The sequence below is a fragment of the Scleropages formosus genome, chromosome 9 (genome assembly GCF_900964775.1).
Source record: "Scleropages formosus chromosome 9, fSclFor1.1, whole genome shotgun sequence".
Lineage (NCBI taxonomy): Eukaryota > Metazoa > Chordata > Actinopteri > Osteoglossiformes > Osteoglossidae > Scleropages > Scleropages formosus.
In genome coordinates, this window is record NC_041814.1 from 24,807,678 (window position 1) to 24,829,112 (window position 21,435).

The window sequence follows — 21,435 nt, forward strand, 5'->3', positions numbered from 1 at the left end:
GGAGCCGCTTTCCAGGTAATAAATTCCACGAAGCTGTGAGGAGCGGAGGCGGAGAGGGAACTGTTGCACTTCCCTAGGAGTGGAGCTGGCAAGTGCTGCGCGAGGGGCGTCCAGAAGCCTTGTTTATTCATTATAAAATGGCGTTTGTGCTCAGGCTGTGTTTTGCCGTAGCCGTGCTTCTGCTCTTTCGGTCCCTTGTCACACGTCTGAAATGCCGGCCATCTGTGTTGCTTGTCCTTCAGTGCTCTCCAGGAAGATGGGATAAACCCTAACTCTCAACACCCAGCACCACCACCACCACGCTGTCCTTTGACATGTTAAGTTATTGATGATCTGTATGACTGAGCTCCGTATAGAATTCTTAATCAGAGAAATAATACTTTTACACTTACTCATTTAGCTGACACTTTTCTCAAAGGTGGCTTACAATGTTGAGGTTACAACTATTTACCCATTTATACAGCTGAGTATTTTTTTTTTATTTTTTTTTTTTTAACTGGTGCAATTTAGAGTAAGTACCTTGCTCAAGGGTACTCAGCCAGAGGAGGGGATCAAACCTGCAACCTTTGGATCTAAAGGCTGTAGCTCTAACCACTACGCTACCAGCTGTCCCTTTAATGGGTGAAATAGCTGCTTCTGTTCTAATGTGATAGTCATGTTCTTGTGAATTGGGCAGCATGGTGGCACAGCGAGTAGTGCTGTTGTCTCAGAGCCCCCCTGGGCGGTGCAAGAGGACGTGGGTTCGAACCCTGCTCAGTCTGCATGGAGTTTGCATGTTCTCCCCGTGTCTGTGTGGGTTTCCTCCAGGTGCTCTGGTTTCCTCCCACAGCCCAAAGACATGCTGTTCAGGTTTGCCCATAGTGTGTGAGTGATAGAGAGAGTGTGTTCCACTGATGTATGGATGAGTGACCCACTGTAAGTAGTGTATCTAGCAGTGTAAGTCACCACGGTGAATAAGGTGTGTGGGCTCATAACATTCCATAGAGTTCATTGGAAGTTGCTTTGGAGAAAAGTGTCTAACTATGTAAATGTAAAATATCACATTACGGTAATAACCAAATTGGAAATTACATTCAATGTGGGAACACAAGTTTAGTAGCAGATAATATAAAATACTGTAGCCATCACATAAGAAATAGAAAAAAAACCGAATATGGTGCCAAACCTACCAAAAACAAAATTATATAAACAAATGAACTTCATACATGCAGTGCAGTTACTAGCACTTTTTTTAAAAATTATAAACTTGTAGCGAGTCAGCGTTTTGAGGATGGGGGCACATCGTTCCCAAAATTGCACTTCCTGCAGTTGGACTTGCGCAAACTGCATTCTGCTGTTTATTCATCGTATTGTATCATGACACACAGGTAATTAAGACACGTTTTATAGTAGAAATTGTTTGTGGTTTATGCAGAGTAACGTGATTTGGCCTATACCGAATTTTCCCGAGACTTCGACCTGCAGACCAGAAAGCGTTAATGGGTCCTTCACTCGATTTCCTATGACCCCAGAGTTCTCCGCTTGTCGTCGTGCTCCGTTTACTTTGAATGTCGCGGTGATGTGATGGTAGGTCTTTGCCCTCAGGATACCAGTCTCCCGCGTGGGGTCCGGGGAGCTTTCTCGGCCTCTTTCAGGCTTTGACGTCTTGATACGTTCGTTTCGCCCGGGATTGAGTTTCTCTCCTGTTTTCTTGTTGGCAGGTTCTTCTTTTTCGGGATTCTGCGCGCAAGACCGGCGGTGCGCTTCAGCAGCAGGCCTGGCAGTAATTTCCTACTTTTAGGGCCATGCACGCCTGTTACGTTTCTGCAGTGGAGTTCTGAGTTTCTGTGCCGCAGGATTAAACGTCAGACCTCGTGACGGGGCTATTTTTGGCCTCAGCGGATATCCATCATGATGTCATCATGAATCAGGCTGGGGACCTTATTTGGTCTGTGCTCCTCCAGTCGGGGGGGGGGGGGGGGGATCTGCCCGTAACCCCTAACCCCTCACCCCTCTGTCCCGAATCCCTCCTTTGGAGTTGGGTTAGCCAAGACTACTTGCAAGACCAACAGGTGTGTCCTGTTGGGGTGGGGGTGGGGGGGACTTGCCCTCGGTTGTTTCGCCCCGTCTGGGGCGGAGTGTCCTGGAGACCAGGTGGATTGCGGCCGATGCCCGTTTAAATGAGCGCTGAGGTTCGGACTGCGTGGCGAGACTTCGTGCTCCAGCCGCGAGGGTCGCAAGTTGGTACCCAGATGCACGGACTCGCAGACGCGCTCTCGGACCACCTTCCGTGGACTAGAATTAATGTTTTTGCGCTTAAGCATATTTGATTATATTTATTATTTGAATGGGACCGCTGCCAAGGCTTTCGATATGCATTAAATGTCAATGAATAATAATGAAATGCCGTGTTTACATTTGCAACTTGATATTAAATATAATATTTATCACGTTGCACCGAGCGTACATTTTTAATGTGTCGGGTGCTTGATGAAACCCTGGTCATGCGTCATAGCAGCACATGCTGATTTGTTTGAGAAGTCGACTGCGTGCACGCGGTGTGTTTATGGAGCTGTTTGGCCGTCGCCATGGTGAGAAAAGGAAGCGGGGGGGGGGGGGGGGGGGGGGGGTGGGGCGGGGGGTGTTTGGCGATCTCACCAGCTTGGGTCACCGCAGCGCTGCTCACACAGCCAACAGCAGCAGCTCTTAGGACAGCTGCACAAGGCTGTGGCAGGGAGCCACTTGTGTGCCTCGAGGATTCCCGCTGCGTTGCGGCAAATGCGCGCACACATGCGTGGGGACCCGCGCAAACACACACACGCATGCACTGCAGAGACTGCGACCGGCCTAGGTTCCAGGGAAGGAGGTTGTGCTTCTTGCCGGGTGGCTGCCCCGCGAGGTACCGGCGCGGTCGTGTATCGGGCCCTGGTGGGGATCACCGGCCGCAAATGAATCTTCGCATCTTTCCGGCGTCTGCACGTGATGTGTGTAAGTGCGGTGCGCCATGTGTGATCTTGGCATATCGTCACCCGAGACCCTGTTTTACCTCGCATGTTAGTCCTCGGGCCGTGGTTTTCTTCGGTCACATGGCAGCTGCAGATGCCTTTCGGCAGGGTGTGACGGGGAGGGGAGGGGAGCGGGGGGGAGGGAGGGAGGGGGGGGACGTCCTGCTACGCCTCTACGGCAGCGATGCACCTCAACGTTGAACGCGGTGCCAAAAAAAAAAAAGGGGCTGGGGCGATGCTTCTTCACGCTTCGAGGGAATGCTCAAATGATCGGATGCTCCTTTTGCGAAAGAATGTAAAATAACTTTCAGGTAGGAGGAAAATATAGAATTTGAATGAGGTCTTATTGAGGCTAAAGCGAGTCCAGAATTCTCACTCTCTTGCTGTTTTGAGAAGTGTCAGCACAAAATATAATTCTTGGAAGTCCTCAGGATTTGTTTGGTAGAAAATATTTCTCTGACCCCCCCCAGGCTCTGCTTTGTGGTATGGTTATACTCAGAATGACGTCACTCCCTTGTGCGGAGAGTAAAAATCCACCGGCTCTTCATTTTACGGAAGAAACTACATTTAGGAGGCTGTTCCCATCCTGCTCTAGTCATACCTCTACATTTATTTTACACCCCAAGTCATAATAACTTCATAATACAAATGCCCCATGATTTATTTGTGGGTTGGACCGTAGGCGCTTCGGATATCACTTTAACCATATGGGGCGGTGCTTTTTTGCGTTTGAAAAACTTCCAGCTGAATTAAAATTAATTTAAAATCACCGAAGATCATCCGGCTCCACAGACTTGTGTTCAGTGCCACTTTTTTGACTCATTCATCCCATAAACACGTGGAGCAGTTGTCATCTTGTCTCCCCAGCTTTTTATTACCCTAACCGTGTCCGTAGTAAGTTCGTACCAGTACGAAGAAACGATCACAATGACCAAATAGCTCACGAACATGATGCCAAGTATAAAGACCGTGGCGGCGAGCCAAACGGATGCTTCAGAGGAGCCCATAGCTCTGAAGTTTGGCTGCTTTTTAGATGCCATGGCATGGATCATGGACAACCCTCAGAAAATAAATCTTGCTCTCAGCCTTGTGTGTTACATCGAACTATAAGTTAGATTATACACATCCGCACGAAAGCGTTTGAGATCCCTGGACTCGTGGGAACTGACTACTTGTAATGACTAATTCACACTTAGAAGACAACACATTAACGGCCATCGCACGCGAACTTGGGCTTTTGCAGTCGACGATCTCGACCATCTTAAAGGATAAGAAGCGATGATGTTCCGTAAGCTAGGTGTATTAAATTTATTTTCGACTTACGATGGGTTTAAGGATTGTAACCCTATCGTAAGTTGGGGGCCATCTGTATTTGATTCTTGTGTTGTACCAAATCAGAGGTTTGGTGGAGAAATTGTGCTTGCTTTGATTTGTTGTTGTTGAGGTGATAGTATAAACATTTCTTCATTTGACAGAACCACGGGAAGTGGCTGAGGGTGGGTGGAGTTGGTCTGAGTTGAAGGTGTTTCGGCAAATAAGCGCCGATGCTCAAATGCGATAGTGGAGCTCGTCGGAGGGTTTCCATGACCCGGTCAATGTCCGTGCGCCTGTTGCTGTTACGTAATCCGGAACCCAACGTGCTCCTCCTGCCACATGTACGCTGGATGGCTGAACGTCCGTTTCTGCTGCGTGTGTGCATAAACAATGAAAGCTTGGCTTCAGTACCAGCGTCGTGCATGAGTTAACTTGCTGGAAACTAAGCCTCCACAAAATATTTAGTTGACAACTTTGGACAGGAAGTAGACTGATATAACCCACCTGCTGCATCAAGTTCGAGATGTAGGACATGCAGGTTGCATTTACTCATTTCCTCTCTTGTGTCCAATTCATCTCATACATCTGTTGCCCACATTTACATCTACATTTATTTCTTTAGCAGACACGTTCCTCTAAAGCAACTTCCAATGAACTCTATGTAGTGTTGAGCCTACACACCTTATTCACCAAGGTGACTTACACTGCTGGATACACTACTTACTCTGGGTCACTCATCCATGCATCGGTGGAACACACACACTCTCTTTGTCACTCACTCACACACTATGGGGGAACCTGAACAGCACATCTTTGGACCGTGGGAGGAAACCCACGTAGACACGGGGAGAACATGCAAGCTCCACACAGACTGAGCGGGGATCAAGCCCACATCTTCTCACACCACCTAGGTGCTGTGAAACTGCAGCATTACTCGCTGTGCTGCTGTGCCACCGTGCCCCAGATGTACTCAAACTTTTAACTGGTGCTGTATAATAAGACTTTTTTTTTTTTTTTTTTTTTGGTCTGTTTTGTTCCTACATGGCCCACAGGGACATGTTGAGCTGGGAACATCACCCATCTCTTGACGGAAAGGCATAATCCGAGGAGCTGAATGTCTTGTGCTCCTCACTAGTGGTACATACAGTTTGCTAGGGGGTCTTACACTTTGTCTTGAACTACGAGATCCATGCCATCTGCTGCCTGACAGTTCCCCGCCATGTTTTTTCCACGCCATTTACAGGGAAAAGGGGCAACTCGGGCGAGTAAATCTGAAGCGCTGGAGGTGTGGTGGTGAAGGACCTCCATCCAGCCATCCACTCATTACTGCCTTTTCAGTGCAAGCCTGAAAGGGTCTATACCAAAAAAAAAAAAAAAAAAGTACAATTGTTATGATTTTCCTTGTGCTGTTGGGCATCATTAATTAATTAATCATCAGTTAATTTGGGGTGAACTTGGGAAGAGGGTTTGGAATGAATTCAAAGTTTTCCATAATGTATAGAAATAATACTTAATTTTTCTGGTTTTTAAACATTTGGTCCTTTTTCAGGAATGAAATAGGACAGAATAACGGGGTGTAAGTGTACTTACAATCTTCAGCTTGTTCACTCAGGTCCTTTTTCGCTGCTACTGTTAATACCCTTGACCAGAAGACAATGGTAGCTCCCGCATTCATCCTAATGGCTAAAATAACTTTGGATTAAAATTTCTGCTAAGCAACGAAATTTTAAGTCTTTGTGGCTTATTTGGAATTGGCTTGGTGAGTTCAAAAACTTTTTTTTTTTTTTTTTTTAAAAATTTTATTTTAAAAAAAACTCTTTAATTCCCCCCCCCCCTTTCATTTTTTTTTTTTTTTTGTCTTTATTCTGGAGCTCAAAGTGGCCAGCGGAGCGAACGGTGACACAGATCCCTGCCCCCATTCCGTCTGCAGAGGCTGGCAGCGGCGGCGGCGGCGGTGGCGTTTGAGCATAGCCGATACGGCACAGAGGGCCGTTCATCACACAGCGCTCCGTCCCCGTGAGGAATGCAATTACTCACACGATAAACAGAGCTGATGTGTGCAAACATTGGTGCGTCTGGCGCTGCCCTGCTTCGGCGGTTAGCCGATCATCTCCGTTGCGTCCAGGATGGGAGCTCTGCTTCGTGGAATCCCTAATGAAGAGCAGCTTGCATGGTTTTGTTTTATGATTTAATTTATTTTTCTTTGTTTTGATGTAGGGGTATGCAGTTCTGCTCGTGTTTCAGCCTCGAAGGTACAACAGCGCTTCCTTGAGATGCGAAGCTACGGCTTACAGGTTCTTCAACGCTGCAGGTGCAGATGAACAGCGTTGGGCTCGGGCTGTAATTTATAAAGACCTTTAATACATCACGGTGGGTGGAGGCTCTCGGCTTTGTCCCGGACAAGGCGGCCTGTAGCGAAGTTCTTTTTACGTTACCGCACGCTACGTTTTATTTGCTCGTCGGGCAGCTCTTGCGTGCTTCGGATGTATCTCGATCCCTCATTCGAGTGCCTTTTTTTTTTTTTTTTCCACCACCCTAAGTATGAGGTTATTTCCAAATAGAATAACACTGGGGTATGATTTCACTTTGGACTGCAATTAAAAATTATTACAGTCATGAGGAAGTGTAGCTTTAAAGCATTTGTGTGCTTTCAGAATGATTGCTGTGGGGGATGGAGATGGGTTGGTAATGGGTAAAAAATCAAGTATGCAAATTGGTTCAGCCAATTGACGTCATAACGTGAACGCGGTGTCACTTGGGGACACCCCAGCTGCCTGTGTGAGCAGCAGGCCTGGAGTGGAGCCACTGCCAGCTGGTTTGGGGGGTGGAGGGCAGGGTTGCGTTCCGCGAAACCCATCGTAAGTCGAAAATATCGTCACTCGAATATGCATTTAATACACCTAATACACACCTCTGTGTGACAGACTGGGAGATGCGGGTCGCTGCCGCTGCCCGGCATCGCAAGACAGCATCGCTCCGCATATCGCTTGCTCGGGAAAAATCAAAAATCAAAATTCGAAGTACGGTTTCTACTGAACGTCTGTTGCCAGCTCACAATCGTAAAGTCGAAAAACTCGTAAGTCGAGCCATCGTACATTGGGGACCACCTGTATGTGGTACAGGTGGTCAGAGAAATGAGGTGGGGGGGGGAGCCACCTGAAAAGGTCCCAGGTGGAGACCCGTGACACAAAAATGCTGTTTGAGTAACGCAGACCTACGGTGGCGTACTTGGTTAAGGGTACGGCGTAAGCGCGTACAAACTGTCGAGACTTCAGAGTTTGACACAGGAAGGTACCGAGTTGTCGAAGAACAATGGCAGGAAGTGGCAGTCTTTTTGAGAAGGTTTGGTTGTTTGTTTTATTATTATTTATTTATTTTTTTAACAAGTTCTTTTTTACCTTTCCACCACTGCCTGCATGTATGCTGTTTTTTTTTTTTTATGCCTTATTTCTGCGCACCGTCTTTGGTGCAGGACATGGGTAGAAGGGCATCTAGCAGCCGTGAACTTGACACTTGGAAGGATCTGTTAGACTTTGAACAAAGTCTTCAGTCTTCAAGTGTCTTGATGGAGTATCTCATGCATGTGCGTACCGGTTTATTTGAGCCAAACGGAGCTTGCACGGATTGGACCGGTTCAATCCGATTTTATTTATTTATTTATTTAAGCCTTTTTCCTGCCTTTATCCATTTGCACACTCAATTCAAATAATGGACCATCAGAAAATGGACTGTCGACATTAAGGTTGAACTTCAGCTAAAGCTGTCCGATCCCAGCAACAATCTATTTCATATTTAATAGATGCTTTTATCTCAGTCTATTTTCAGAGTTTATGTATTTCTGCCTTTTTTTTTTTTTTTTTTTCCCCCCTCCTGCATTCATGTGGCCCATTCTTCATATCTACATCCATGACTGTAGTTTCCAGGTAACAGGTGTGCAACACCACTGGTTCCACTTGAATACTGATTCCCTTCTGTGCATTAATGACCTTTACACCAGGGTATATTTGGCTGAAACGCTTTTTGCTGGACCATATAACATTCCTGGGATTTAAACCTCCAGTCCTCTTGCCAGGACAGACACTCTTGTTCCTCAGCTGGTCAATACAGCCATAGATCCCTAAGCAGATCCCTAAACATGATTATAAAGGGTAAGAGAAATGCGTCCGTAGTTTTTAGTCCCTCGGAACCTCTGGATCCTTTCAAGCGTTTCAGAAAGGTCTCCTTTGGACCCAATCCTCTAGCTTCATAGATTTCCACCACACCATTTCTCACTATCATGCTTATATTTCTTGTTGGACTTGCAAGTCTATAGGCAGCTACTTATTTAATTATGAGCTGGGAAAAAGAGGGATGCTGGGCAGCCTCCGTCAATGTGTGTGTATCATAAGCTATTGTGGACTGCACTTTTGTACGCCATGATTTGCTAAGTTGCTTTGGGGGAAAAAAGGCGAGTATCTGCAGAATGAATAAATGTAAATCCGTTCTAAGAATATAAGGACACATCACGGTATAATTGCTGTACTCTTTTGTGCAAGGTCTTTTCAGCGCTTCTTACACCCCTAACAACTCCAAAGGACTTTGGTGGGTTGCTTGGAGTAAATGGTTCAACTGGCACTTCTGCTGCCTGTGGTCTGTTACAGCCTGTTGGACCACGGTATTCTAGGATGTCTGCTCTTCGCTGTAGGAGGAACAAGGTTTTCCCTCTCTCTCTCTCTCTCTCTCTCTCTCTCTCTCTCTCTCTCTCTCTCTCTCTCTTTTTTCCCCCTTTCCTCCCCTTGCATTTGAAGTTCAGAACAATGCTCCTATTAATTTATTATTTATTAATTTAGATGGCACTTAAAATAGACTCAGTGTTGAGTTTGCGCTTCGAACCACGTACAACGACTTGCCCAGTTACCGGACTAATTCCGGATTTATACCCTTAGCGCTTTGATCAAGGACGCTGGAGCAGGATATTGAAAAGTCCTCTTTAATTCGCATGAACATGTTTAACCTTTCAATCACCCATCTTTTCTCCAGAGACGTGGGGCAATCTCGTATGACAGTTCTGATCAAACTGCCCTCTACATTCGTATGCTCGGTAAGTAATGCCTCTCCATCTCGCCAAATACACACACTTCTCATGGATGTGAACTGTGGGGTGGGGGGGGGAATCCAGTAGTGTTGCACAGCTGGAGTTTCCAGTGTAACGGTTACAGCCTGGTTTTGCTCCGCACGGGCAGCGAATCGCTCCAGCGGCCGATAGGTTTGCCAAACCCCGGTCCCTTTTCAGCGGTTCTGCTGCAATCTGTGGGTCCGTGTGGTCTGGCAGGAGCCCGGTGGCACGGGAGCGCTGCTGCGTCCACAGTGCGTTTCCTCGAACCTCACGCTGACCTCACTTGAGCCATCCGCTCTGGCCAAAGTGAACCGAGCGGAGGTGTACTGTGGAGGGAAAAAAAAATATTATTATTATTATTATTGCTGATCTTGTTGATTTTAAATATTTAATTTCTACATGTTTTTATTCAGCCCAGAATTACTTTACAGTAACAAATGTTTAGATATGTACCCAGAGCCACACCAATTGCTTCAGCATTTCCTTCACTTTGTTTTCCTGCCCTGTTTATTACTGCAAAGTTTAAAGTAGTATCAGTGTAACGTTCGCAGTATAAACTGGGTGGTGCAGTCTTTAACTCGGACGCTCTTTCACAAAGCATTCAATTAACCGGGTGTACATCTTTGTTTTGTTTTTGCATATACATTTGCTTTGACTTGAAGTACTAATACTGAAAATGTGCATGTTTCTGGAATGTAACTTTAACCTTGTGTAGCTAATGCAAATGACGTATGTGCATTTTGCAAGAATGTTCTGGTTAAGTTGTCTCCTCTGCTTATGGTACCTTCAGTAAAGTATTCAGTAATTTGGATGTCACACTACAAGAGTCTTGTAAACTTTTTTTTTTAATGGTGAAATCCCCCCCCCCCCAGTGTTTCAATCACTGCAAATGATTATTGGAGCATCACTTCCCACTTAATATTACATGTGCTACTCATAAGGTCAGCTTAATATCCAGATGCTCTGGCCACTTGAAATTACCTGCAGTTATTTTATTCGTAGCAAACAAGTGTTTGTAGAGGGGGGTGATCGTACAACAAAAACGTCAAACTTGCATTTATTCATTTAGCTGACGCTTTTCTCCAAAGCAACTTACAATGTTAAGGTTAGTTATCACGAGCTTACAATTATTAACCAATTTATACATTAAATTTAAATTGATATAATTTTCCGTCTGTGTTAAATACATGCTGCTTCATGTACGTTTTGATAATGGTCTGCAGACCAGTATTTAGTTAAAAAAAGGAACTTGCATCAGTATAATTTTGGGGGGGGGGGGGAGTTTTGGCAACTAAGCCAACATTTGAAGTATATGGTTATTTTTAAAAAGCATACCTTGTCTATCAACATAGTGTTAGTGAGGAACTAAATCTAAGTGAGTTCTGCGACAATAACACATTTAACTTAGTTTTTCTTATATTGGTCACAATAAGAGCAACTGTGATTATTAAAGGTTAGATTGTTTTGAAGTTCATTTGACATATTGCCAAACTGTAATAAAGATCTTTATTCTTTATAAAATGGCCCTGATCTATGGTCTTGGGTTGAAAGCAACCAAGAATTCATCCAAATGTTCATGCAGGTGCTTTTCTGATAATAAACATCATTGCGTAAAAACACCAAAAAAAAAAAAAAGTAGCATAAGCAATCACAGATATGTATGCACATACACACCCGGGTTGTTGCTTAGCAACACTTGGAGGCAAGTCCCACTAGCATTTTGGGAGCACAGATAAAGCCACACATATACATGTTGGAGTGTGGAGGCTCTTCCAAAATTCATAAAGGCAACTTATGTTTATTTAATGTGTGAAGTTGCCAGCTCAGTGGAGTAAGGTGTGATGGATGTACTGTGACATCCATAATTACTAATAATATTAACACGGTTGTTTTTGGCAGGTCCACAAAGTGTCAAGTTTCATATACATATATACTGTATATATAATTATACTCTTTAAGCAGTTAACCAGAAATGATGAATGTATTGCATTTAAACAGACCCATGATTGTTAATGATAGTACTGTATGAGTAGCTTTTTTTTTTTCTTTTTTTTTTTTTTGGGAGAGGTTTTTTTAAAACCCTTAAATAGATGGACTTCTTACAGATTTTCACACTTAACTCCCACATTAATTTCACTGCATGTGTCAAAGTTTTTATTTTTATTTTTGTTTTACTTGATGATTGCGCCTTGCGTTGCATGTGTAGTTGGTTCTTCGTCCTGTGTGTGTTGAAGCTCTTCTGGGATGCAATAATTTGTGTGTTTTACTGTGAACTAATAATATATACAAACTTTGTTGAACTGAAATGTAATTCACAGTTTTGGTATTTTGATAGGGGCTTGTGTAATATTCAAACAGCTGTTTTCAAGTAAGTAATGTGCTAGTGGGAAACTTTCAAACTTCTGATGCATATAACCATTAGTGACTGACTTGCTGGAAACGCCATTATTTTGTATTAGTCCATGCAATTCCCCCCGAAAGCCTTTTGAGAGAATCGATGAATGACTTTAACAGATGTGACTATTGGGTGCACTGACCAGCATCATTTACGAAAGTATTAGTATAATTTTTTTCCCTCCCTTTTTTCTTTCATCTGAATGTGAAGCACAAGCTTTGCTTTGTTTTTGCGCTCTCTGCTGCTGTCAACTTGAATACTAATGGTGACTCTTGGCACAATGTGGCATGCTTGTCTGTCCCCCCCCCCCGTCCCCCATCCCCTCCGTCTCAGATTCTGTGCTGCCCCTCACCACTAAACCTGCGCTGCCCGTACTGGAAAGCGCTTGCTGTTGCCCTTCTTTTGAGGATCTTCTCGTTGATACGTTCTAGGAGATGTGAGAGTGAGAAGCCGCGCTGGCTTTGAACCGGAGAGACGAGGTTCTCACCCATACCTGTGTGTCGATTTCCGAATTTTGCACTGTAAGTACAAAACTCTTCGGCAGTTCTGCTTTAAATCCCGCTGTAAGACCCTGTTGCTGTGCCTTTGATCGCGATGCTCGAAATGAATCGGCCATGGAGCTTCAGCAATATGAATGGATATTTTTAACTGTTCCAAAATAGGCTTCTCTAAAGTGCACGTAAAGCATGGAATAAACACTGTAAATGTTTAACAAGTGCAAATACACTTTGAGTATGGTAAGAATGCTCTCCCCCTTTTTGTAAAAAAATTTATAAAGGTGTCTCCAACATAAGTCATGCAGCGGAGCACAATTTGCAGAATTAAAACATTTTAGCACACGCTTTAAAAGTGCAGATAACTACTGGATGCTTAAATGAATGTAATTAATTGGAGGACTTTGGATCAGTGATTATTTGAGTCAACAGGCAAGTTTAATAAGACCCTTAGAGGGGAGGAAAACAAGGTGACTTTTCTGTTTTTGATTTGTTTATGCAACAGTTATGGGCGGGATCCTTTTTGAACTTTTACCCTTGAAGACTGTCAAACTCTTTGTCTCTCTATAGATTGGTTAAATTTTGTCCTCGCATGTTGTGGTTCTTCAGAAGAAGCTGTGGAAAATTAATTCAGTTCAGAATTAACCGTGCGTATCTGGGCAATAAGTTAAATAAGTAGTTATTTGAGTGAACGTTTGGCTCATATTGTTGCGTTTGCTGCCGTGTGTTTGTTTCTCACAGCCAAGCCCGATCCCACCGCATCCACGTCCTCCAGGAGGGTACGCAGGCTGCTCAGCTTCCAAAGGTACCTGAGCTCCTCGCGGCTCTTCCGTGGCGTGCCCCCCCGCAACCCCCTTCACATCCTCGACGACGACTACACTGGCCAAGCAAAGGTCTGCCACGCTCTCCTGCACATGTTCTCGTGTTACTGCTTTGCAGCAAGACTGTGTGTGTGTGTGTGTGTGTGTGTGTGTGTGTGTGTGTGTGTGTGTGTGTGTGTGTGTGCGCGCGGCGATGCTTGCTGTCATCCTGCAGGTTGTTGTGTAACTTGTGCAGAGTTAAGGTTGGGTTTTTGGATAACTCGCACATCTCCGTGCAGTGTATGCTGGAGAAGATTGGAAGCTGGAATTTCAACATTTTCCTCTTTGACAGATTAACAAATGGTAAGTGTGACCCGTCATGCTTCGAGATGCATGTTATGAAAAATAATGTATACTCATAAATCTACTTTTATAGTTATGTGACACTGAGAGGGCAACGTAAACCAAGGTTTTGAAATGGATTACAGTGTCCTCGTGACTTCCGCACTTACTCCTATTGTCAGCAGCGGAAGTAACTGTGTATGGATCCATATTTACACACAAAAATTTATTTGCATGTCCTGCCTACAGTGTGCAGTTAGAAAAGTGAACCAGGAAACTGTACATTTTTTAACTTCATAACTTTTTAACTGCAGGAGTGTTTCCGATGAAGCATTGATTCTTTTGCGCTCTGCTTTTTACCGCTTTACTGGAACACGCGCTGCTCTCCTTCCCAATTCAATAGAAACTTGTCAGTTTAGTTTTTAACGCCAACGAGTCATTGACTGTAACAAATCAATACATTTCAATTTCTAATACTGTCATGTTGCCAGCCTGGGGACATCAGTTAGCCACAGTACTTGGAAGTGTATGTGTGGGTTGGGGGGGGGGGGGGGGGTCCGCGTGTGGCGTCTGTGTAAGAACACACATGTGAGGAGTCCAAACAATTCTGTGACAGTCCTTCAGTCAGTGTCGCCCTCTACTGGCTCTTCTCTTTCGTTGATTTGCACGTGTGTGATGGTGCGGTCGGAATAATTCCTGTAGAATTTTGCTGCTCGTGTGTGTGTGTGTGTGTGTGTGTGTGTGTGTGTGTGTTTAGTGTTCTGCAGATTGAACCAAATGTTTTGTATCTTGCAATTATAATTGTAATTAGTGAGAGGAAGTGCTTTGCAAAAGTGTTTGTTTCCCACCATGAAAGGGCCCTAGATATGTGATAGAACAGCCGGTAGTGTAGTGGTTAGAGCTGCTGCCTCTGGATCCAGAAGGTTGCAGGTTTGATCCCCACCTCTGGCCGTAGTACCCTAGGGGAAGGTACTTACCCTAAATTGCTCCAGTAAAATTACCCAGCTCTATAAATTGGTAAGTAATTGTAACCTTAAGATTGTAAGTCACTTTGGAGAAAAGCATCAGCTAAACGAATAAATGCAGACGGTGCATCTTTTGCACATATTTTGAAATCTGAAATTCTAGGCCAGCATATTCAGATTGATCTCGACCAAAGCTACGAACCATGCCGTTCGCCTTGAGCTAAGTGACACAGGGTACTGCATGAGTCAAATGTGTAAAAGTTGTGCTCTTTTAAAGAAGTGAATGGAATGAGACATAAATTGAATGTGACTTGTCTGCTATGAAACACTGATTTGTCAAGACCGTAAACACTCACTGATGTCTTGCTCTCTCCCCTCCCCTCCCCTCCCCTCCCCAATCTTGTTTCAGGAAACAGTCTCGTCACCCTGACATTTCATTTGTTTAATCATTATGGATTAATTGAGCTCTTCCGGTTAGACATGGTAAAACTTCGTAGATTTTTAGGTAACTTTTTCTCCGGTTTCCCTCCGAAGTTTATGCCGATAAGAATGGTCACACACACTAAAAATTGTCATCTCCACTTTTAATGTATATTCATATACTTTCTTATTGTTAGCTACAACTGAAATACACATGTATTGTTTTGAGCGGCACTGCTGGCAAACAAACTGCTTTAAAATATAATGGAAGCTCATTATATTTATAATCATTAACGGGATCACGTTGGTCACGGCTTTTACTGACACGTAAAGTTTTGTTGAGCGGTTAAGAGTGACTCGCATGTGAAGTGCTCTTTTTGGCTGTGCCTCTTTTAAACAGTTATGATACAGGAGGACTACCACAGTCGGAACCCGTACCACAATGCCGTCCACGCGGCTGACGTAACCCAGGCTATGTACTGTTACCTTCAGGAGCCCAAGGTGAGCAACTATGTCGGTAGCGGCAGATCTGTGCAGTGTGCCGCTCCTCCCATTAGCAAATGCCCTGCCAGGGTACTCGAGTGCACAGTGTTACAGCATAGGTAAAATTAGATAGATAATTGATTTTACTTCTATCTATCTATCTATCCACAGTTGACCGTTGAACAACACGGGTTTAAACTGCACGGGTCCACTTATATGCAAATTTTTTTCAATAAATACATTGGAAAATTTTTTTTTTGGATATTTGCGACAATTTGAAACAACTCGCAGACGAACCGTGTAGCCTAGAAATATCGAAAAAATTAAAGTTATGTCAAACGCATAAAATATATGTAGATGCTAGTCATTTACTACCACAAAATATATACGTAATACGTATAACATCGACAGCGTTCCGTATCATATAAGACAATATTGACGTAGGTACTGACACAGGCGATTCATCTTGTAAAGAGACGATGTAAACTTACGGTGTCGATAAATACAGGACTATAAATGTATTTTCTCTTCCTTGTGATTTTCTTAATGTTTCTGTAGCTGACTTTATTGTAAGGATACAGGATCTAATACATATAACATACAAAATATGTGTTAATCGACTATGTTATTTGTAAGGCTTCGGGTCAACAGTTGGCTACTGGTAGTTCAGTTTTTGGGAGTCAAAAGTTATACGCGGATTTTCAACTGCACGGGGGGGTCGGTGCCCCTAAACCCTGCTCTGTTCAAGGGTCAACTGTATCTCTCTCTGTCATATATACATATATATCCATCTATCTGTCTCCATCTACTTATCTATTTCTATCTAGTATCAATGAATGCTTGTCAAGGCAATGATGGTAGTACACACACACAGTAAAAACCAAGAAATTCCTATTACACTGATGCAATGCAGTTACAATGCCGCTATTGTATTTTGTCAGTATAAAATTAACAGTGCAAATATTTTACAGCTTTTAAATCAAACTGTTATTCCAAGGCTTCATCATACATGAGAGCGCAGAACTGCTCGGTGCCAATATTTGCTGTAGCTCGAGTGCTCTATAAAATGATCGGGGAACATCCTGCTCAGCTGTTCGCCCGCAACCCTGCCGGCCCCTTGTGACCTAGTGCTGGAGCGTTTAGGCGTTGTGTATCACGTGAAAGTCCCTGCCCTTCTCCTCTTTCCTCACTCTGTTGCAATGTGGCCTCGTGTTCGTGCAGCTCTCCAAGTCCCTGACCTCCTGCGACATTCTTCTGGGCCTGCTGGCTGCTGCCACCCATGATCTGGACCACCCAGGTGTCAACGAGCCTTTCCTCATCAAGACCAACCATTACCTAGCAGCATTGTACAAGGTAAAACTGGGCAAAGCAAAGGACAGCCCGTATCTTTTACAGACACTACTTTGAAGGCACACAGACCTATGTGTGGAATGCACAGATATAAATGACAGCTGGGTCCATTTCATCAGAGCAGTTGTAGTCAGTTGGAACCCTTTATTTGGTTTTAAATCCTGGGGAAACGGGCGCTATATGGCATAAGGGTCAGAGCTGCTGGCTTTTGGTCCAAGGACCCAGGTTCAAATCCCGCCTGCTGCTGCAGTAGCCTTGAACAAAGTGCTTCGCCTGAATTGTTGGTCAGAATTACCCTGCTGTACAAATGCGTAAATCATTGCAAGTGGCTTAACATTTCTGTGCAGAAAAGCATCAACAAAACGAACGATGATAATTGATGATGCCAAGAAATGCAGTATCGCACACGTTGCTACAGTATGATAGGTGGACATGAACAGAACGAGATGAAGTCCATTCGTGCCAATGAGCTCAGAATCGCAGGTTTGCTAAAAAGTCGTACCTCGAGAAACGCATATTCAGGTATTTGACTTCACAAAGTTTCATATAATACATCTACTTCAGCCCACGAAACACTTGTTAAACTTGTTCTCCTTTACAAGGACCGAATGTGAATTTAATGCACCTCCCGTCAGCTGATCGCCACAAGGCAGTTTCCATTTATTAACTTAGCGCTCACTTTTCTCAAAAGTTACATGCAACGATTAACTAGTATTCAGCCAACACCTTTATCAGGCGTGATTTGCATTTATCTTTATTTGTTTAGCTGATGCTTTTCTCCGAAGTGACTTACAGCGTTAAGTTACTTACAATTATTTACCCATTTATACAACTGGGTAATTTTACGGGAGTAATTCAGGGTAAGAACCTTGCTCAAGGGTACTAAAGCTGGAGGTGAGATTCAAACCTGCAACCTTTGGGTTCAAGGACAGCAGCTCTACGCACTACGCTACCAGCTATCCCGAATGAATGAATGGAAACTGCCAGGTTGTGTTATGATGGTTATTTATTGAAGTAACTATTTATTTGAGTGTAACGGATATCACTTTTGGAGCTCAGGAATGCAAAAAACTTTTGCTGTTGAAACTAGTGGTAATTACATCTTCCAGTTACCAGAGTTCACATTACAGATGGATTTTAGGAATGAATTGCCTTAATAAGATGGGGGGTTAAAACAATTTATAGCTATCATAGTGCAGCCCGAATTTCCTGTCGACGTTTCCATGGCCACTGGGGGTCAAAGCATAACGGTCGATTGCTTTGTTTCCCTGTAGAATACCTCAGTTCTGGAGAATCATCACTGGAGGTCAGCTGTCGGACTGCTTCGCGAGTCAGGACTGTTCTCACACCTGCCTGCTGAAGATGGGTCAGTATTCTGATAAACAAGGTGCACCGTTTGTTGGTGGTGTCGTGTGTAAATAGTCGTAAAATCCTCAACAAACTGTTACTGAAGCTTAATTTCTGCTGTTTTTTTTTTCCCTCCCTTCCCTCCTCCTCTCCTCCAGCCTGAACATGGAAAGACAGCTGGGATCGCTGATCCTTGCTACAGACATCAGCAGGCAAAATGAATACCTGTCAAAATTTAGGGAGCACTTGGACAACGAGGACCTCTGTCTAGCCAACGCTTGCCACCGACACTTCGTCCTCCAGGTGACCGGCTTTGATCGCCGGATACAACGCGGTGCCGCTTTTTAAAATATTTGCCCTTATGCGCCAAGCACTTCCCCCCCACCACATATTCATTTCCTGCTCCTCCACAGATGGCCCTGAAGTGTGCAGACATCTGCAACCCCTGTAGACCATGGGAGCTGAGCAAACAGTGGAGTGAGAAGGTGACTGAAGAGTTCTTCCACCAAGGTATATCCTTAACATGGCTGTGAGGCTGCATCTCACCACACTTGACCATTTTCTTACAATGACTTACAATTATTTACCCATTTATGCAGCTGTGTAATTTAACCAAAGCAGTTTAGGGTAAGTACCTTGTTCAGGGGTACTACAGCTAGAGGTGGGGATCAAACCTGCAACCTCAGCATCCAAAGGCAGTCATTCTAACCACTGCACTACAAGCTCTCCCCCCTTCTCCCACCCATCTTGATCTCAAACGCAGTGTTCAAAGGTGTTGTTACTCTCCATTGCCGGTCATATTGAAGGATCCATTTGAGATGTTGGCCAAACTGAGGCAGTTGCCGTACTTTCCTGCCGTCCATCAACAGGTGACATCGAAAAGAGATATAAACTTGAAGTGAGTCCTCTGTGTGACAGCCAGGCGAACACCATTGGCAATATTCAGATCGGTAAGATTGTCTCGTTCTTGTGTGCCGGTGGTGACGTGTCTCCTGAACCACGGACGTACGTGGGCTTTCTGGCTTCCTGCTGCTTTGTTAACCTGTTTGTTTTTTATTTTTATCGACAGGCTTCATGACGTATGTGGTAGAGCCGCTGTTTGCCGAGTGGGCTCGCTTCTCCGACACGCGCCTTTCCCGGACCATGCTGGGCCACTTGGGCTTGAACAAGGCCAGCTGGAGCGGCATGCTGCAGGAGCTGGCTGGCGGGGCCGACGATGGCGCCCAGGAAGGGGCCGAGGTGCCCGCGGAGGACGGGAACTCCAAAGCATTACCTCAGGGAAGCAAAGAGTCGTGATCTTGCAGAACGGCGTGGGCCCGTGCGGGATCACACTGCTACCGCTGCACCCAGCGCACACACCTCTGCGGGGTTTTGTTCGCAACACCTCCCATCCCAAGAAACCACTTTTTTTTTTTTTTTTTTTTTTTTTTTTTTTTTTAAAAAGAATTTTTTAAAATTTATTTTATTCCCCTTTTTCCTCTCAACATAGAGCAATACATAGATACCTCATTTGGCTTCTGCTGTATTCTCACTTTGCTTTTCTAATTTATTTATTTTCGTTTTAGGTTCTGCTCCTCCATATGTTTCAGGCACGGCTAATGAAACGCACCGAGCTTTTTATTACGGAGACCGAAAAAAGGGAACGTAGTATAAGAAGTTTACCTTCTCCAGTGAAAGTGCCATTTGAAGACATTTTTACATTTTAATCGCTTTGGAAGTGATTTTGAAAACCTTAAGTATTCAGAGAAAGAGGCTCTTTTACTTTCGGAGAGTCCGTGTATCGATGCATTCAAAACAAATTATCCTGTTTTAAAATATATGTTTTTAAAAAAAAAAAAAAAAAAAAGTCAAGAGCCCGATTCTTCTGCTGCCTCTGACTGTTTACAGATGTTTTTGTGTTGTGTGTATGTGTGATATGAATCATGTGGGTTCTGTAATTTTAAAAATTTTTTTTTTTAATTTATTTTTTTGGCCTTTTTAAGCACAGACATGAAGAACCACTTGCATGGGAACTTTGACCCCTTGTTGAAATTCAGAACAAACTTCAGACTGCAGCTCCAGTCAACACGCAAAGCAGCAGGTACCACAGAATCGCCGCACGGCTCCGTTCGACACTTCTTGCACTGTGATAAAATACGATTTCAAGCGAAATGCACAGAGCCCAGGTGCCGTGTCCTGCGAGCGCCAGGGAGCTGCCCGTGGATCGCGCACATGACTGCGACCTAGCGTACGCCGCAAAAAACAAAGCGGAAAAGTACTCTCAAAACGGCTTTGGGCAGCGAAAACGACCACAGAGAAAAACAAGGATGTCCCTGGATTAGGACCGGAGTGGAAGCGTAGAACTCGCTCAGGGTTTTGCCAGTTCGGTTGGGAAGAAGCATGGTGCCTTGATGGCGAGCTGCCTCCCCTCCCTCACCCCCCTCACCCCCCCCCCCCCAACCCCTTTAAAGGCAACAAATGAGAAAACTCCCAGAATCCTGCTCTCTGAATGTCCAAGAACCACAGAGCACCACGAGAGCCGAAAGGACTGCTGCAGATGCCTTAAAACTATGCACAAAAGCTACGTGACCAAACTGGCTCTTATGTTCATGACGTGCATCATGTCTCGTTTTCTCAACACGCTGTCCATTTGGTTAGCCTTTAGTGTGTGGGGGGGGGGGGGGGTGACCTTAATAGGTTTTTAAAATTTTTTTTTCTTTTATTTTGCATCACCATTCCATTTTTTTTTCCCCAAGTATAGTTTTGATTCCATACAGAAAGCACAATTGTGTTCATTTTTTTTGTGTCAATTTGAATAACAGGTGCTTTTCTTATTTTGGCAAATTTGTACCCCCCCCCTTGTAATTGCTGTAAGACTGTTTTGATAAAACTGTTTACAATTTGTTGCAACAGCCATTTTGGGGGAGGCGATTTCAGTGTCAAGCCATTTGTGAAGGCTTTGCCGTATTGACCTTTTGACCTTTTGATACGTGCCTGTTGCAGTTCCTTTTTGATTAATAAAACAACTTGATACATTTGATCCATTTTTGACTATTTCTAAACATGTAATGCCTGGAGCCGTCTTGTCTTTCTGATTGCCTGGTTATTGTAAATAATTGTTCTTCCTGGTGTAGATCACAGCTGGTAGTGTAGTGGTTACTTTTGCCTTAGGAGCCAAAGGTCATATGTTTGATTCCCACCTCTGGCTGTAGTGCCCTTGAGCAACATACTTATCCTAAATTGCTCCAGTGCGGCTCTAGAAATGGGAAGCTTAACATTGCAAGTTGATTCGAAGAAAAGCAGCAGCTGAATGAGTAAATGTAACACTACATTCCTTGAATGTCACACATTCAACATTGACTGCAATCACTAGGTGCCATAGTGCCTCGCAGCTGCGAGGACTTCATGTTTGCAACGGTTTAGTCCGAGCGGAGTCTGCATGTTCTTGCCGCAGGTTTCCTCCAGGT

At 44.2% G+C, this 21,435-nt stretch overlaps 1 protein-coding gene across 9 annotated transcripts in view; it reads left to right on the forward strand.

The window, feature by feature from the left end:
* The window catches only part of pde7a (phosphodiesterase 7A), a 31,700-nt gene extending 12,296 nt beyond the window's left edge, over positions 1-19,404 (forward strand). For 2 of the 9 annotated variants that reach the window (XM_018744304.2, XM_018744309.2), the window contains exons 2-14: positions 9,318-9,378; positions 11,729-11,761; positions 12,220-12,309; positions 13,024-13,175; positions 13,382-13,445; positions 14,799-14,894; positions 15,210-15,310; positions 16,514-16,645; positions 17,917-18,008; positions 18,148-18,292; positions 18,403-18,499; positions 18,859-18,939; positions 19,059-19,404. In XM_018744304.2, the coding sequence (XP_018599820.1) occupies positions 9,318-9,378; positions 11,729-11,761; positions 12,220-12,309; positions 13,024-13,175; positions 13,382-13,445; positions 14,799-14,894; positions 15,210-15,310; positions 16,514-16,645; positions 17,917-18,008; positions 18,148-18,292; positions 18,403-18,499; positions 18,859-18,939; positions 19,059-19,285 (1,371 nt within the window). In that variant the 3' untranslated portion in view covers positions 19,286-19,404. The other 7 variants (XM_018744305.2, XM_018744311.2, XM_018744306.2 and 4 more) reach the window with 5 other exon arrangements.
* Positions 19,405-21,435: the final 2,031 nt, after the last annotated feature.